Source organism: Daktulosphaira vitifoliae, unplaced genomic scaffold (assembly GCF_025091365.1).
Source record: "Daktulosphaira vitifoliae isolate Bord-2020 unplaced genomic scaffold, ASM2509136v1 Scaffold_1, whole genome shotgun sequence".
Lineage (NCBI taxonomy): Eukaryota > Metazoa > Arthropoda > Insecta > Hemiptera > Phylloxeridae > Daktulosphaira > Daktulosphaira vitifoliae.
In genome coordinates this window covers 8514012-8533036 of record NW_026099572.1, presented here as the reverse complement: position 1 = coordinate 8533036, position 19025 = coordinate 8514012, and the positions used below count along the sequence as shown (strand labels likewise).

Below are 19025 nucleotides of genomic sequence, written 5' to 3'. Positions count from 1 at the left end.
GTATTATAAAATTTGATTATATTTGTAAAAATCAATTGTTAATTCAGGAGAAAAAACAATCATTTTTTTTAGAAATGATTTATATAGCAACATGTTACAAAAAAATTTGTAATATTATAGTCTAGTAGTAGCACACACAAATAGAGTAAAAAAATTATAAAATTACAAAGTAAAATGATTTAATTTTGTAGTTGAAACCTATCATATCAAACTTAATTCGTCAATAAATACTTTGAAAACATTAGAAATTAGTGATTTTAATTGTCTTTATGGAGAACATGTAATAACTAACTATTTAATTGATAAATTAGAATTTTTTTTTCAATTTTTGAGGGTAATATCTTCAACTAGATACGAATTGTAGTCATTTGACGTATCGTTGAAAAAAGTAGGTCAAGTTATTGAATCTAAATGAGATAAAAATCAAACGAGTTAAAAATTTTGTGGTTAAAACACAAGTTTTACCAACCGGCAACCGTACGTTGCTCCCACCGGCTGAAAAAATTAGCTATTTAAGCTGGTTCAAATTTCAAAGTTATTTTTCTCGACTTAAAAGAAGCAAACAAATTTAAATAACTTTAACTTTCTATGCTACATTAATTTTAATTTATATAATATTTATGAAAATCTGTACTCCCCTTGTCAGGTATTTTAAAATAAAATAAAATACAAAGCCCAGAATTTTAATACGGTAGTCATTTTTACCATGAAGACAAATCCAGAGGTCAAATTTTTTTTTTTAAATTAAAGTATATTATATAAGCTTATAAGAGTGTCAGTATTTCCGTAATATTTTCAAAAATTAAATTGAAAATGTCTTAGTTTCAATAAGCATGTTTAAAGTTTTGACCCCCATTGTATAAAGGGTTATGATCCGATTTACAAAAAAAGTGTGTCAGATGAAAGTGGTATATAAAAATTATTTATAAAAAAATAATAATATTGATCTATATATTTCTCCAAAAGTTATAGCAATATAAATTTAATAATATAACATATAAAATCGAGAATTTTTTCACGGACATCGTACGTTCTTCTTTAACTTTGATGTCCGTTTTTACCACGAAGACAAGTCCAGAGGTCAAATCTTTTTTTTCAAATTAAAGTATATTACATAATCTTTAATTTAACATATATATAAAAGTGTCAGTCTTTCCGGAACATTTTCAAAAGTTAAGTTGAAAAAGTTAATTTTTTGTAAAAAAGTTACCATTTTGAAACCCTTCCTGTGGGCTGTTAAAGGATCAAATATTCACAAAAATATATAAAATGATAGGTAAATATCTAAGGTATCTATTTAAAAAAAAATTATATTAATTCGGTCATTTTTAAAAAAGTTATGTCAATTTTAAGTAAAAAAAATTGAAAAAATATCGAAAATTAGCGATTTTTAAATTTGTAATTTTTTGGGGATTTCCCCCGTTTACGGGGAACGAGGGAATTTTTTTCAATTTTTGAGGGTAATGTCTTCAACTAGATACGATTTGTGATCTTTTGACATATTTTTCATCAGAATCGGTTCAGTGAGAGCTGAGATTGAGCGTATACAATCACAAAAAAAAAAAAAAAACACATCATAGTAAAATTAATACCTTCTCAGCTTCGCATCAAAGCTAAAAAATGTATTATTTATGATTACATTTTTGAGTTATAATTTTGGATCCCCCCAGGGATTTTTTCTAGTTGCGCTACTGCGATATAGTGTTAACAGGAGAAAATAGGGATGAAATTAATCAAACGGTAGGAATGTGGAGATCAGCTCTTCAAGAAAAGGTTTTAAGAATAAGTAGGAGTAAGACATAGTATATAGAGTACAAGTTTGATAAAGGAGAACACGAGGTAGGTGAAATGAGGAGTTCAGTGAAAATAGGCTAGGACATGATTGGAGAGGTGGAAACTTTTAAGTATTTAGGATCAGTTGTGCAAAAGATCAGTGGTATTGACGAGGATATAGTGATTAAGTGATTAAGTGAGGGCGGTTGGAGTAGAAAGAAACGTCTGGCGTCTTATATGATAAAAAAATTGCGATGAGGCTGAATAGTAAATTCTACAAAACTCTAGTGAGGTCAGTTATGATGTATGGTTCAGAGTTTTGGGGTGTTAATAAAAAAATAGAACAGAGAATGAGTATAATAGAGATGAGAATGCTTAAATGGGTGAGTGGAATGACTAGAGAAGATAGGATAAGGAACGAGCATATAAGAGCGAGTATATGTGTAGAGTCAATCTTGGATCAGATTAGACAGAATGGACTTAGATGGTTTGGTCATGTTATGAGGAGAGAAGCTGTAAGAATAGTTATAGAAATGAATGTTTAAGGAAGAAGAGTGTCGTAACACAATAAATGGAAAGTTTACGAAGATGAAGAGGATGATGTGGTGTCTGCTATCTAGGTATTCGCGTGCGTGTTGTACAGAAGTCACCGTGCTCGGCTGAAACTCCGGGTTAGCTGTTGGTATCGACAAGCTGTTGTTATAGGAAGGGAATAAGGGTAACACTTAGGTATGAGGTGCAGACGAAGTGCAAGACACAAGTACTTCAAAGAGAGAACGGGGTAGCCGAATATGAGGTGCAGAAGAAGTGCAAGACACAAGTACTCTGGAATGTTGTTGAAAAGAGTAGACAGGTTAAAAAAGAAAAATAAAGACTTTACTTTAAGCAGTAAGCCGGACAGCGACAACCGAGTACTGAGACTAATGAATGACACAAGGCACTGGAGTCGACTGACCAAGATGGTCAGGTCTTTTGGGTTTTTATAATAATTTGAACTATTGCCAATTTGGCAATAAATATTATTTGTTAATTCATCAGTCTCGGGAAGCGGATGTGCTGTCTGTATTTTATTATAATAATTCTCACAATAATGGTAACGTGACACCATCACAAGAGAAAGAGGAAGAACTAAAAAGGGATGGAGGGATGGTATTGAATGCGATATGAGGACGGCTCATGTGAACGTAGATGATGTGGGAGATCGTGTCAAGTGGAAGTTTAAGATAAGGGTGGCCGAGTCCAAGTAGATGGGATTAAGGCGAGGAAGAAGAAGAAGATTTATAAATAATATTAAGTGTGAAAAGATTTCGTTTTCTCCTACATTTTTCTCGGAAAATATTGAGAATTTTAAACTTTATTATAGAGAAAATATATCAAGTTCAAAAAACTCTACAATAATATGTAGTCAAACCATTATTTTTTTCGTCCCTTCAAGGATAAAAACCCTTATTTATCATTTTCTTAAATGGGAACCCTTATCTTTAACTTTATAATATGATAGAAAAAAAAAATTACAAACAATTTTGTTCTTATAATTTTTTTTATCCGATTAACCGTTCGTCCGTTACAGCTTGTTAAAGTTAAGTGATTTTAGGCCAAATTTCTATTGTCATTTTACTGTATTAAATATAGAAGTTATTATTTTTATTTGCTGTTGCATAAACCAAATTTTATTGATCAAGTTATGACAGGTAAATTAGCTATAAAAATTTATTACACACTAAATGAGTGATAACAATAATAGATTCAAACAGGGTTTTCGGTGTATTATTAATAGCTAAGTCTATGGTTTTGTAAGACCAAAGGATCTAACAAAAACACCGGTTGCACTGCCACCAATATTATGAAACGTAATAAATGACAATATTTTTTCTGGAAGTCAAAATCTTTAAACAATTATAAAACGTAAACGGTTGTTCGGATTAAAAAAATTATAAGAACAACATTGTTTGTGATTTTTTTTTCTATCATATTATCAAATCAAAAATAGTGGTTCCCTTTTAAAAAAATTATAAATAAACATTTTTATCCCTGAAGGGATAAAAAAAAATTATTTAACTTCATATTATTGTAGAGTTTTATAAACTTAATAATTTTTCTTTTTACAAAAATATTAAATTCTCAATAGTTTCTGAGAAAATAAGTGTCTTACCAGATTTCGATCATCCTGTATATTTGAATGTTAAATATTTTCAAATCTAACTCAAAAATTCAAATTGTCATGAACTATAAAATTCCACAAATAAGTTATTGCCGAACATGAATAAGATATTTATTTTTTAAATCTACTTTACAAAATGAATATCTTGAAATTTTGTTTTCAAATTTTTCATAAAATTTAAATATTTTACTTTACTTAATAAATTAAAAAATAAGATATGTTACATTATTTGTTTAGTTTTCAAGAATAAAAATTATTTATAAAGAGATTGACGTAAAATATTAATTAGATCAAAAGTTATTAAATTTATCATATGATCGTGACTCACTATGTATACCTTTAAAAATACTGGAGGTTTGCGTTGCATTACTGTCTGATTTAAATAAATTTGTTAAATGGTGTAAAGTAAAAATTTTGGTTATTAAAGAAATAATATGTTTCCAAATTACTCTTTTCCGTTTAAAATTTATAATAAGTTATAGTAATTTATTAATAACTATGATATAAATATTGTTATCATATTAAATCTTTAAGTTTCTGGCTGTCAAGTGAATTATCATTTCTGGACAAATTTCAGAAATTTATAATAAAGGGTCTCAAGTTCTTGGTTTTATTATACACAATAGTTAAAAGTTTACTAAAACAAGTTGCAAGGTAACACTATTTCTGTTTTGGTGAAGTCCTTCATTGAATATGCATCAAATCCAATGAATGTTATTAATTTTACAATTATACAGTAAATACATATAGTACTATAAAGCTATACTCAATATTATAAAGGATATATATTAAAAATGTGTAATAGATGTTTAATCACTTAACTAAATTTCATTGAGAGCATAAACAAATTAATCTTATAAAATAAAATAAAATGAATGTTCAAAAATTAAATTATTTATTAAACATTCTTTTATATGCAAGGCCAATATAATTCTCATTATTATAAAATGAGAGGACACAAATATTGCATATAATTTTAAATAATTTATTCATAAGCCTTGAACATTTTTTTAATTAATATAAAACTAATAAGATTTTTAGTTTGTGAATAGTGTTTCATATGTTTTTGATATTTCTTTTATTAGTATTTTACTTAATTTACAGTATAATAAACAATGTATACTATAGAACTTGCATTACATTGAACATTTACACTTTTATAGATAATTAAACTACTAGACGTAATTTTATTTTAAAAATGAAATTTTTATTCTATCCATCAATTATTTTATTATTTGAAATATGTTTGGTGTTCTATACTCTAATAGAAATTACATCATCGAAACAAAATTCAAGAGCTGAATCGTGGATTGAACGATTTTCAGATGACAATTTGACAGATATACCAAAAAATGTTTTAAATACTGAAAGGAAGTTTTATCATCCAATAAAAAAACTAGTACAAATTTCAGTACAAACAATATCATCAGATCGAGAGCTGAAATCTATCAGAAAAAAAGTTAATAGAAAATGTTAGTTATCGCATAAAAACCTATTTGTAACGTAAATTTATTTCAGAAAATACAAGTTCGTTATCCAAAAACCACTAAGTTCTTTTGTCAGACTGATAATACTAGGTCTGCAGTAAAACCGGATAGTGTCCATCAGTTAAGACCAGGTGATATCGATGTGATTGGTGCAATAGGAGATTCAATAACAGTAGGACTTGGAAGTTTTGCACAAAATATATTAGAAGTAAATGTAGAAGATCGAGGATTTTCATTTCCTATTGGTAAAAATCTTTATTATAAATTACCATATTTAAACATAAATAATTATACAAATTAATAAATATTTATTTAAATATAATTTTGTTATAAATTTACTGCTTCGTATTTTAATTTTAATTTTAACATCTATAGGGTGATTTTTTTATCATAACCCACTCAATTACAGAATAAATATATTTAAACATTTTTTTTTTTTTGGTTATCTTTAGTGACACGTTATTCTTGAATTATTAACTATGTAATACTTTTTAAGTTCATCCCTTGTGCCTTGTAAGGGTGTCAACTTTGTTTTTTTTAATGGAAACATATTTTTAATTTAATAAAATCATTGAGTTTTTAATTTAATAGTAAATGGCATATGAATTTTTAATAGAACTTTATTCATTTATTAGATATAAACATTTAAAGTTTCAAATTTTTGAGTTAATATACATGTATATTACACAAGGTATTACAAATACAGGTAGCTAATTGGTTTTTTATGACATCAATATATGCAGGTACACAGCATTGGTGTTATCAATGATAGTAAGGCGCGTTGTTGTGAGTTCATAAATACACTAACTAACGATATAAAAATTATATCTATTGATAGTTATACTTGATAATAAACAATTCGTGACTGTGATAGCGATGTCATAAAAACCATATAGCACCTATATTTGTAATGCCTTGTGTATTATACATGTATATTAACTCAAAATTTTGTAACTTTAAATGTTTATATCTAATAAGCTAATAAAGTTATATTAAAAATTCAAATGCCATTTACTATTAAATTAAAAGCTCAATCATTTTATTTAATTAAAAATATGTTTCCATTTAAAAAAACAAAGTTGACGCCCTTACAAGGCACAAGGGATGAATTTAAAAAATATTACATAGTTAATAATTCAAGAATAATGTGTGACTAATGATAACCCAAAAAAATGTTTAAATGTATTTATTTTGTAAGTAATTGAGTGGGTTATGATAAAAAAAATCTACCTGTATGCTTATCATTCTTATTAAAGATGATTTCTCTATTTTTTTCATTTTTAAGTAAAATTAAACATTATTGGTTAATTTTTTAATAGTAAATAATAATTAGGTGGAAATGGTGACTGGAGAAAATATTTAACTTTACCAAACATTATCAAGGAGTTTAATCCAAATTTAAAGGGTTATTCTTACGGTAGTCCATTGGCTGAGGAACGTGGTTCACAGTTTAATGTTGCTGAAACTGGAGCTCTTTCTCAAGATGTCCTATTTCAAGCAAAAGAAATTGTTAATCGTATGAAAAATTCTAAAAGAATAAACTATTTAGAGGACTGGAAAGTAAATACTTTTAATAATAATAATATTATGAAAAACAATAATGATAATTTCTTTAGTTAATAACAATTATGTTGGGTCCAAATACATTTTGTCAGCAAACGTGCAATAATGATAGTTTAAAAATAACAAATACATACAGAGAAAATATTTACAATGCTTTATATTATTTGAAAATTAATCTTCCAAAAACTTTTGTAAACTTAATTATGAGTTTAGGTAAGTTTATCTAAATTAATACTATTTTAGTGCTACATTTTATTAAAGTAAAATGTTTATTTAAGATTATTAACTTTATTAAACATTTTTTTCATTAAGAATTAATAAATACAATATTTATATTATCTAATTCAGATTACTGAATGTTTTTAGATGTTGTAGGAATGACTAATTTTGTTGGTAAACCATTACTTTGTTCAGTTATTAATCCCTTTGAATGTCCTTGTATGTTTGGTATGAAAAATCGAAACCGACTTCATATTTATCACAAATTCATTAATGAGTTTCGTAATATTGAAAAAGAAGTAGTAAGATTTTTAACTATTACCACATTCTAGACTTAAGTTTAGAATGTATTAAACAAATTTTATAATATCGTAATTATCATTATATATTTAAAACTCGACTATCAATATTAATAGGTTCAAAATCAGACATTAAATCAAGATGATGACTTTACAGTAGTATTGCAACCGTTCACTGAAGACCTAATTTGGCCAGTACTAAAAAATGGTAACACCGATATGTCATTGTTATCAGCAGATTGTTTTCACTTAAGTCAAAAAGGTTACGCAAGAGGTATTTTTAAATTTCATTACAGTAATATAAATTTAGTAGTAAATATAAAAATAAATTCTTAATAGGAAATTACAAAAGTATAAAAATTAAGGGGTCATAAAATTTAATAATCAGTAATTGTAACACATTGTAATAGTCGCCAAAATAATTTATTTGATTAAAGAATTATTCATACGTATGACTTTTATCTACATTTACATCAATGTTGATATATTAAAAAATATCAGTGTTGGCACTAATTAATCTACGTTGATAAAGCAAACATTTCATATTTTTATTACATTAAATAACCAAAATTTTACAAGAGTAAACTGATATATTAAGACAATGTTTTATATATATTTTTTTATAAAACATGAATAAAAGTTCAAAAACTTTAGCGTTTTATTCTTTGGATTTTATGTAATTTAAATATAAATTCATAATATTTATGCAAAAGTTAATGTAAAATTTAATCAGGTTAAAAAAATACATTTTTTTAATATCGTAAATATATTTTCTATGTTTGTTGCTTTCATACACCATAATATTATTCACTTTTTAATAGTTATTACTAATGATGGGAAATATCGAATAATAACTATCGAACTATTGAATAGTTGTCTACTATTCGATTTATTCCGATAGTCATTCAAAAACTATTTGAATAGTAAAAATATTAGATAGTTACACAATATATTCGAATATGTTTTTGTAAAAATAAACTATTCGGCTGTATAAATAAAATTCGAATAGTTATTCAATAGTTTAAAATATTTGAAAATTCACATCACTAGTTATTACCAAAACTAGGTAACTTTAAAAGCATAAAAGGTGCGTTAATTCAAAAAAATTTTATCTCAAAAACAATAGCTGATAGGGAAATTTAAGGTTATTTTAGAAACAGAGACTTCGAATCATTTATTAATGCACACTTGCACTTCTGTAACTAACAAGTTTTATTTTTTTTTGTTGGGCAACGTTATAAATATAACAATACATCATTATCCTCTTAGTCTCTATCCTAACTATTTGGAATTGGATCTACTTAATGATTTCACAGGTTTTTAAAACCGACTGTCAACCTGTCGCAACCTCATTACGGCTGAGGGAGCCAGTATAGGGGTGACAAGGTATGTGTCACTATTAAAGTCAATGTATAGTCACCCATCCGGTAATCAATAACAAATAGCGCAGCTGAACATCAGCGCTTTGGCAACGACTGATATATCCACTGCATTACTTCACGCATCTATACATATAATAATTTAATATAAATATAAATTTATTTACAAATCATTTATATAAATTTGGAGCTCTCTCTTTTACTTCGCTTTTTAGTATTACAACATAATAATAAAAAAAAAAACTTAAAATGAATGTTGTGAAAGTATTGTTTTATGTATTATTATTAAAATATAGTGAATTAAATTTAAATATAATTTAATTATTTGAGGTGGTTTTGTATTAGCATGAGAATGATTGAGTTACTATGTGTTTCTTGAATAAAATTATATAATATAATTTTCTTTTGAAGTATGAGTACGAGGGTTTTATAAAAAAATATAACTTTTGTTAACTTATTACTAATAATAGTATTATAATAGTTATTATAGTATTATTTAAAATTAAAACTATATTAAAAATATTATAAATTTAAAACTAAAAATTATTGAAAATATTTAACACAAAAAGCCACAATAAAATTACTAAAAAATCGTGGATACTTATACGGGGAACAATGTAATATTATCAACACTAAACATATACTGACACCCCAACCAGAAAAAAAATACCCTATAAACCTCATAGACGTTATCACATTTTGCCAGTTTACACAAGTTTAATAATGTAATTTTTATTGGTCCAAGATCCCAATTAATTACATTGTTCTTATTTTTAAACATTTATATAACCTCCCTTATATTAAGTTCATTGTAATTATTTACGTTTTTACATGGTTTTATGATTTTAATGGAGTGATTATATGTCAATAAATTTTCAGCTACCAGGAATTTATCAACTTCTTGATTTTAAATGTGTTATTAAGTGTTCTTTAAACCTGACCCCTATATTTCTTTTTGTTTGTCCTGCGTAACATTTATTACAAATTTCACATTGTATTTTATAAATGCCCGATTTTCCCCTTTCTTCTACTTTATTTTTAGGGTTATCTAATAAATAAAGAACCACAAGTGGGTTCTCTATCTTCACAAGACAGTCTTTATTTGTATTGACTACACAAGTAACCTATTCAAAGACTGAACTAGGCTGGCTAGTTTCGTATAAACATTATCGATTACATTTATTTAAATAAAATTTTATTCTAGTAATCATTTAATTTTTCTGATTCCCTGCTTAATTTATGTACTCATTATATTTAACTTTAAACCTTGTAAATCTTCTGTGAAATGTAAGTTTACGTGATGTTGGAAGCAAGATTTTAAATAAATATACTTTTTTAATTTTACGATATTTTGTGAATTTATAATATATGCCAAGTCACTACTTACACTTGCTGAAAGATCATAAAGTGAAGGAGTAGTGAGTCCAAGTAAAAGTTTTTGTTGCCTTTTATATTAAATTTAATCAATCTTAATGTGCAAGAAGTGTCACGACCTATATTATTAACTGTTTATTACTCGATTATGTTACGACTAATTATTTTACTTAAAATAAATGATTTGCCACTACTATTTTATCGAAATAGTTTAAAAGATTGATATGTATAATACATAATTAATATGATGACTATGATGTATTGTAACATAAAATACAATATAATTAGCATATGCAACTTCTATTGCATAATTATTTTTATATTGTCTATTTCATAATTATTAATACTCATATATTTAAAATGAATATTCATGATTATTCATTAAAAAATAAGATTACTTTAATATTTTAAACTTAAGAAAATTTAACTCAGACATAGTTATTGTGAAATTTATGTAATCTATGGGACCATAGATATAAACCTAACAATTAAAAAAATAATCCAGTAATTTAATGATTTTCATATAAAATATTTTAATTAAATTAATTCAATAGATCCTATTAATTCACTTATTAATTTTGGGTTCACTCTAAAAATAGTTTTATTTTTATTTATAAACATTTCAACTATTACAACTATTTACATAACTATAACAAGCTATCATATGCATTGACATAATGTTTTTAAGTCCATTTTTAATAAAACATACAATTATTATTTATATTTTTAATATAAATTTAATCTAATTAAATGAAACTAATCATTTAACGATCATTTGTCATGACGTCCCTTTTAATAATTTTTCAATATCCTAGCTATCCTTACCGTATACAAACATGTAAGCAAACCATATATTGGCGACTATTAATAATTAGTTTGTGACCCTCATTTGAAAAATACTGAGTTTCATTATAACTGCATTATTTATAATAAAATTTAATTACATTGAGTTATCTATATATTACAGTCAATCAAATTTTATTTGTGTTTAAGCTGCTAACGCGCTATGGAATAATATGATGGAACCAGTTGGACAAAAAACAACTAATTGGTCAAAAGAATTCAGTCGATTTTTATGTCCAACCCAAACACATCCCTATATTCGAACATGGAAAAACAGTTTTGATTAAAGGAAAAACACCAAATATAGAATAGTCATTTAATATTAACAATAAATACGTTTTATGTAAATAGTGTTTTTATTTAATAGTCAAAATAATGACTTTTTTTCGTTTGACACTTAATTGAATAGTTTCCTAATGTTTTTTTTTATTTTCTAACTATGTAATTTTTTTAAGTTACTCTATTTATGATAATCATAAGATGTGTAAATTTAAAGTATATGAATATTAGTATGCAAAATATATATTTTTTTAATTTCCTTGTTTAACGTAAATGGGGGAAATCCCCAATAAAATTACAATTTAAATATTCTGTAATTTTCAAAATTTTTCAAAATTTTTTCTTAAAACTACCATAATTTGTGCTATAAAAACTTTCAACTCATTTGATATTTATCTCATTTAGATTCAATAACTATAACAATATCAAGGATCCCGTTACTGTAGTCTCCCCCCTTGTGTGAAGAAATTTCTTTTTCATATAAAAATTAGTTTACTATGTTGTTTTATTTGTGACTGTCATTTATTTTCACAATCCTCTCTTAAGCAATGTTTTTGAAAGATATATCAAATAATTATAAGTAGTATCTAGCCAAAGATATTACTCTCATAAATTTAAATAAATTCCCCTTTATCAAATAAAAAGTTACTTAACCAGCTTTCTCCATACAGACAATTAAAATAATTAATTTCCAATATTTTTAAGTATTTATTATCGAATTAGATTTGATATAATAATAGGTTTTAACTACAAAATTAAATAATTTTACTATGTAATTTATTAATTTTAAAACTGTATTTGTTTTTGGTACTACCAGTCTATAATATACCAAATTTTTTGATAACATGTTCCCACACAGCAATTTTGATATATTCATATTGTCAAAATATTCTTAAAAAATACTGTTTAAAGTATTTTGAAGCAATTATTGTGTCAATATTTCATAAATATAATAAAAAATATGCTCTATTTAAATATTTCTACAATATGTTCACAAAATAATTTTTTTAATATTTGTTTATTTATATTTTGAGAATGTATTAAAGAAAATATTATACTAAAAATATTTCTACAATATGCTTCAAAAATATCTTTTTAAATATTTGCTTATAAATATTATAAAAATATAATAATAAGAAATTATATAAAATATTTAACTCGAAATATTAATCAATATATTATCAGTATACTGTTATAAATATTAAAAATATATATCTTATTGGCCAACTGAGGTAATTTAAGAGAGGCAGCTATCTTCCCTTTAGTTACTTTCTTGGTTGTTCTTGGTATCTAGTTATATAATACTTATGTGTTATATATACTTATTCCAAAATTCTTAATAAGTAAACATCCTTTTTCTCTAATTAGTATCAATATTAATTAACCTAATTCAATTACGCTAGACAAGTCAAGGAAAAAACCCTTGTTGCTATTGAGTTAAAATTTTTGTAGTTTTATCAGGCGTGAAAGACCCAAGTGTTACCGTCTTAGAAACCGTACGTCTCATTCGTCACTTAATAAAAATGGAAATTTATCTAGTTCAAATTTTAAAGTTATTTTTCTCGACTTCAAAGAAACAAAAAAATTTAAATATGTTTAATTTTTTATACTATGTCAATTAGATTGATATAATATTTATGAAAATACAAATAAAATATAAAATATAAAATAAAATACAAAACCAAGAATTTTAACACAATAATAGCATATTTTTTAATACGGTAGCTATTTTCACCATGAAGACAATATAAAGTCCAAAATTTTTTTTTTTTAATATTTAAGTATATTACATAAGTATTAATTTAAGATATATATAAAAATGTCAGTATTTCCGGAACATTTTCTAAAATTAAGTTGAAAAAGTTAGTTTTTGTAAAAAAGTTGCTATTTTAAATCCCCCCCAATGAGTAGGTTGTGTTAGAATTTCAAAAAAATGATATGAAATGAAAGGAAAATATCTAAGGTTGTAGTATAAAAAAAAATTATGTTGATTTGTTTATTTTTGAAAAAGTTATGGAAGTTTTAAGAAAAAAAATTGAAAAAATGTTGAAAATTAGCGATTTATAAAATTGTAATTTTTTTGGATATTTCCCCCATTTGAGGGGAACGAGGAAAAATTTTTCTATTTTTAAGGGTAATGTCTTTAACTAGATACGATTTGTGATCTTTTAACGTATTGTTGAAAGAAATCGGTCCAGTGAGAGGTGAGAAAAAGTGACAACAGACATAAAAAAAAAACACACATGATAAAATTAATACCTTCTCACTCAGCTTTTTCACACAAAAATAGTATTTGGTAACCATTTTCACCACGAAGACAAGAGCAGAGGTCAAATTTTTTTTTTTTCATAATGAAGTACATTACATTAGCTTTAATTTAAGATATATATAAAAGTGTCAGGCCTACCGGAATACTTTCAAAAGTTAAGTTGAAAAAATTAATTTTTTGTGAAAAAGTTTTCATTTTAAATCCCCCCCTGTGGGCAGGTAAAGGGTCAAATTTATAAAAAAAAATATATCAAATAATAGGTAATGTCATCAAACATCTATAAAAAAAAATTATATTGATATGTTCATTTTTGAAAAAGTTATAGCAGTTTTTAGTAAAAAAAATTTCGAAAATTAGCGATTTTTAAATTTGTAATTTTTTTGGAGGTTTCTCTCATTTACGGGGAACGAGGGAAATTTTTTCAATTTTTAAGAATAATGTCTTCGACTAGATACGATTTGAGATCTTTTGACGTATTGTTGAAAAAAATCGGTCCATTGAGAGGTGAGAAAAAATGGTAACAGACATAAAAAAAAAAACACATCATAGTAAAACCATTACTTTCTCAGCTTCGCATCGAAGCTAAAAAACTATGTTGATTTTTGAAAATTTTATAAAAATTTTAAGAAAAAAATCACATAGTAATCACATAATAGAAATCATAGTAATAATTTCTAATTAACTTTAGGTTTTTAAAAAGATTCTACAATTGATATATGCAAAACTGAATTTATTTTAATAATTTACTGCAACTAAAAAATTCAATAAAAAAAAAGTTAAAGGACGCATTATTTCCGGAACATTTTCAAAATTTTAAAAAGTAAATTTTTTGCAAAAGATTACCAATTTGAAACTCATTCTGTGGGCTGGTAAAGAGTCAAATATTCTCAAAAATATGTCAAATGATAAGTAAATACCTAAGGTATCTATAAAAAAAAATTTTGTATTGATTCTGTCATTTTTTGGCCGAATTTTTAATTTTTTTGGGGATTTCCCCCGTTTAAGGAGAACGAGGGAATTTATTTCAATTTATGAGGATAATGTCTTTGACTAGACATGATTTTTGATCTTTTGACGTGTTGCTCATCAAAATTGGTCCAACGAGAGCTGAGATTGAACGTTCACGGACACAAAAAACATCATAGTAAAAATTATAATTTCTCAGCTTCGCATCGAAGATAAAAAAAAATTATAGTGAGCCAAAGTAAGTTTTTATTATAATATAATAAGGTAAATGAAATGAAAATTATAAGCAGGGATAAAATGTTACGTTGATTATGGCACATTTTATTTTTCTTACTGATACTGTTACTTAATACATTATCTTTGTAAATTCATTTACAGTGTTTACATTTATGGTACAGATATTAATCTTAAACTGAACAAGTACATACATTGTATTAATTACATCAGTGATTATGCTATGATATCAATTTAAGATAATTATTTTATTTTGTGATACACATTGCGAATAATATTAAATTAGAGCGATGAACGGTATCACAACAAAATCAAGTACTATAAAATTCTCCCCACTGTTAATATGGATAAATATTAATAATTAACAAATTATTTTTATTAAATAAATTAAAATGAATGTTCCAAAATTCAATTACTGTGATAAAATTTCTTCTATTGGCAAGGCCAATAATAATCTCATTAATATGAGAAGAGGGGATAAACACACAGATAAAACATAAATTTTAATATAATTCTTAAGCCTTGAATAGATTTTTGGGACACATAAAACTGGTAAGTTTTTTAGTTTGTGAATAAAATCTTATGTGTTTTTGGTATTTTTTTTATTAAAATTTTTCTTAATTTACAGTATCAATAAACAATGTTTGTTATAGCACTTACGTCATATTAAACATTAACTCTTTTATAGATACTTAAACTACTAATTAAACTATTAGACGTAATTTTATTTTAAAAATGCAATTTTTATTCTATCCATCAATTATTTTATTATTTGAAATATGTTTGGTGTTCTATACTCTAATAGAAATTACATCATCGAAACAAAATTCAAGAGCTGAATCGTGGATTGAACGATTTTCAGATGACAATTTGACAGATATACCAAAAAATGTTTTAAATACTGAAAGGAAGTTTTATTATCCAATAAAAAAACTAGTACAGATTTCAGTACAAACAATATCATCAGATCGAGAGCTGAAATCTATCAGAAAAAAAGTTATTAGAAAATGTTAATCNTGAAATCTATCAGAAAAAAAGTTAATAGAAAATGTTAGTTATCGCATAAAAACCTATTTGTAACGTAAATTTATTTCAGAAAATACAAGTTCGTTATCCAAAAACCACTAAGTTCTTTTGTCAGACTGATAATACTAGGTCTGCAGTAAAACCGGATAGTGTCCATCAGTTAAGACCAGGTGATATCGATGTGATTGGTGCAATAGGAGCATCAATGGTAGTAGGACTTGGAAGTTTTGCACAAAATATATTAGAAGTAAATGTAGAAGATCGAGGATTTTCATTTTCTATTGGTAAAAATCTTCATTATAAATTACCATATTTAAACATAAATTATACAAATTAATAAATATTTATTTTAATATAATTTTGTTGTAAATTTACTGCTCCGTTTTTTAATTTTTATTTTAACATCTATGCTTGTCATTCTTATTAAAAAATGATTTCACTTTTTTTTTCATTTTTATGTTAAATTAAACATTACTGGTTAATTTTTTAATAGTAAATTATAATTAGGTGGAAATGGTGACTGGAGAAAATATTTAACTTTACCAAACATTATCAAGGAGTTTAATCCAAATTTAAAGGGTTATTCTTACGGTAGTCCATTGGCTGAGGAACGTGGTTCACAGTTTAATGTTGCTGAAACTGGAGCTCTTTCTCAAGATGTCCTATTTCAAGCAAAAGAAATTGTTAATCGTATAAAAAATTCTAAAAGAATAAACTATTTAGAGGATTGGAAAGTAAATACTTTTAATAATAATAATATTATGGAGAACAATAATGATAATTTCTATAGTTAATAACAATTTTTTTGGGTACAAATACATTTTGTCAGCAAACGTGCAATAATGATAGTTTAAAAATAACAAATACATACAGAGAAAATATTTACAATGCTTTATATTATTTGAAAATTAATCTTCCAAAAACTTTTGTAAACTTAATTATGAGTTTAGGTAAGTTTATCTAAATTAATACTATTTTAGTGCTACATTTTATTAAAGTAAAATGTTTATTTAAGATTATTAACTTTATTAAACATTTTTTTCATTAAGAATTAATAAATACAATATTTATATTATCTAATTCAGATTACTGAATGTTTTTAGATGTTGTAGGAATGACTAATTTTGTTGGTAAACCATTACTTTGTTCAGTTATTAATCCCTTTGAATGTCCTTGTATGTTTGGTATGAAAAATCGAAACCGACTTCATATTTATCACAAATTCATTAATGAGTTTCGTAATATTGAAAAAGAAGTAGTAAGATTTTTAACTATTACCACATTCTAGACTTAAGTTTAGAATGTATTAAACAAATTTTATAATATCGTAATTATCATTATATATTTAAAACTCGACTATCAATATTAATAGGTTCAAAATCAGACATTAAATCAAGATGATGACTTTACAGTAGTATTGCAACCGTTCACTGAAGACCTAATTTGGCCAGTACTAAAAAATGGTAACACCGATATGTCATTGTTATCAGCAGATTGTTTTCACTTAAGTCAAAAAGGTTACGCAAGAGGTATTTTTAAATTTCATTACAGTAATATAAATTTAGTAGTAAATATAAAAATAAATTCTTAATAGGAAATTACAAAAGTATAAAAATTAAGGGGTCATAAAATTTAATAATCAGTAATTGTAACACATTGTAATAGTCGCCAAAATAATTTATTTGATTAAAGAATTATTCATACGTATGACTTTTATCTACATTTACATCAATGTTGATATATTAAAAAATATCAGTGTTGGCACTAATTAATCTACGTTGATAAAGCAAAGATTTCATATTTTTATTACATTAAATAACCAAAATTTTACAAGAGTAAACTGATATAAACATAAACTTTGTCATGGCAACTCTTTAATGATTTTTTAATTTTTTATCCAACCTTACCATAGACATATTCGTATGCAAACCATATATTGGCGACTATTAATAATTAGTTTGTGACCCTCATTTGAAAAATACTGAGTTTCATTATAACTGCATTATTTATAATAAAATTTAATTACATTGAGTTATCTATATATTACAGTCAATCAAATTTTATTTGTGTTTAAGCTGCTAACGCGCTATGGAACAATATGATGGAACCAGTTGGACAAAAAACAACTAATTGGTCAAAAGAATTCAGTCGATTTTTATGTCCAACCCAAACACATCCCTATATTCGAACATGGAAAAACAGTTTTGATTAAAGGAAAAAGACCAAATATAGAATAGTAAAATAAATCATTTTACTATGTAATATATTAATTTTAAAACTGTGTTTGTTTTTGGTACTGCCAGTCTATAATATACCAAATTTTTTGGTAACATGTTCCCCAACAGCAATTTTGATATATTCATATTGTCAAAATATTCTTAAAAAATACTGTTTAAAATATTTTGAAGCAATTATTGTGACAATATTTCATAAATATAATATATTATATATATAATAAAGAATATGTTCTATTTCAAGTATTTCCACAATATGTTCACAAAATAATTTTTAGCTTCGATGTTATTATGTGTTTTTTTAGTTTGTTCAAATGAATTTTTTATAATTATATCATTGATACCAATATCAAAATTCAACAAATCTAGTTCAACTTTATTTAATTTTTTTAAAAATTGGTACATCTAGACCTATTGTACATAAATTAAATTTAACCTCAATAGCATTTTAGCTTCGATGCGAAGCTGAGAAAGTATTGGTTTTACTATGATGTGTTTTTTTTTTTTTTTATGTCTGTTACCACTTTTTCTCACCTCTCAATGGACCGATTTCTTTCAACAATACGTCAAAAGATCTCAAATCGTATCTAGTCGAAGACATTATTCTCAAAANTGTCAAAAGATCACAAATCGTATCTAGTCGAAGACATTATTCTCAAAAATTGAAAAAAATTCTCTTGTTGTTGTTCTCACGTAAATGAGGGAAACCTCCAAAAAATTACAAATTTAAAAATCGCTAATTTTCGATTTTTTTTCATTTTTTTTTACTTAAAATTGCCATAACTCTTTTAAAAATGACCGAATCAATATAATTTTTTTTTTTTGTAGATACCTTAGATATTTACCTATCATTTTATNAAATTTTTTTTTTATAGATACCTTAGATATTTACCTATCATTTTATATATTTTTGTGAATA

The 19025-nt window shown here is 25.0% G+C and overlaps 1 protein-coding gene across 9 annotated transcripts; it reads left to right on the top strand.

Moving 5' to 3' along the window:
• The first annotated feature begins 4993 nt into the window (after positions 1–4993).
• LOC126894977 (phospholipase B1, membrane-associated-like) lies at positions 4994–18315 on the top strand. 9 transcript variants are annotated; one of them, XM_050666386.1, is made up of 8 exons: positions 15140–15398; positions 15652–15842; positions 15943–16156; positions 16380–16606; positions 16663–16822; positions 16976–17130; positions 17245–17401; positions 17948–18308. In XM_050666386.1, the coding sequence occupies exons 3-8, from the start codon at positions 16078–16080 to the stop codon at positions 18082–18084; spliced, it is 915 nt and encodes a 304-aa protein (XP_050522343.1). In that variant the 5' UTR covers positions 15140–15398; positions 15652–15842; positions 15943–16077; the 3' UTR covers positions 18085–18308. The 9 variants fall into 9 exon arrangements, with proteins under 9 accessions (XP_050522341.1, XP_050522337.1, XP_050522338.1 ...); XM_050666384.1 differs by lacking the exons at positions 15140–15398; positions 15652–15842; positions 15943–16156; ... (2 more) ...; positions 16976–17130; positions 17245–17401 and adding exons at positions 4994–5393; positions 5453–5666; positions 6755–6981; ... (1 more) ...; positions 7351–7505; positions 7620–7776 and having other exon boundaries at positions 17922–18315; XM_050666380.1 differs by lacking the exons at positions 15140–15398; positions 15652–15842; positions 15943–16156; ... (2 more) ...; positions 16976–17130; positions 17245–17401 and adding exons at positions 4994–5393; positions 5453–5666; positions 6755–6981; ... (1 more) ...; positions 7351–7505; positions 7620–7776 and having other exon boundaries at positions 17948–18312.
• The last annotated feature ends 710 nt before the right edge of the window (positions 18316–19025 follow it).

Excerpts from the sequence above, each read along its gene's own strand:
- LOC126894977 (XM_050666380.1), top strand. The coding sequence starts at position 5,133 with ATGAAATTTTTATTCTATCCATCAATTATTTTATTATTTGAAATATGT. Across the intron at positions 6,982-7,037 it reads ACTATTTAGAGGACTGGAAA|TTAATAACAATTATGTTGGG; the intron begins GTAAATACTTTT and ends TAATTTCTTTAG. Across the intron at positions 7,198-7,350 it reads AAACTTAATTATGAGTTTAG|ATGTTGTAGGAATGACTAAT; the intron begins GTAAGTTTATCT and ends GAATGTTTTTAG.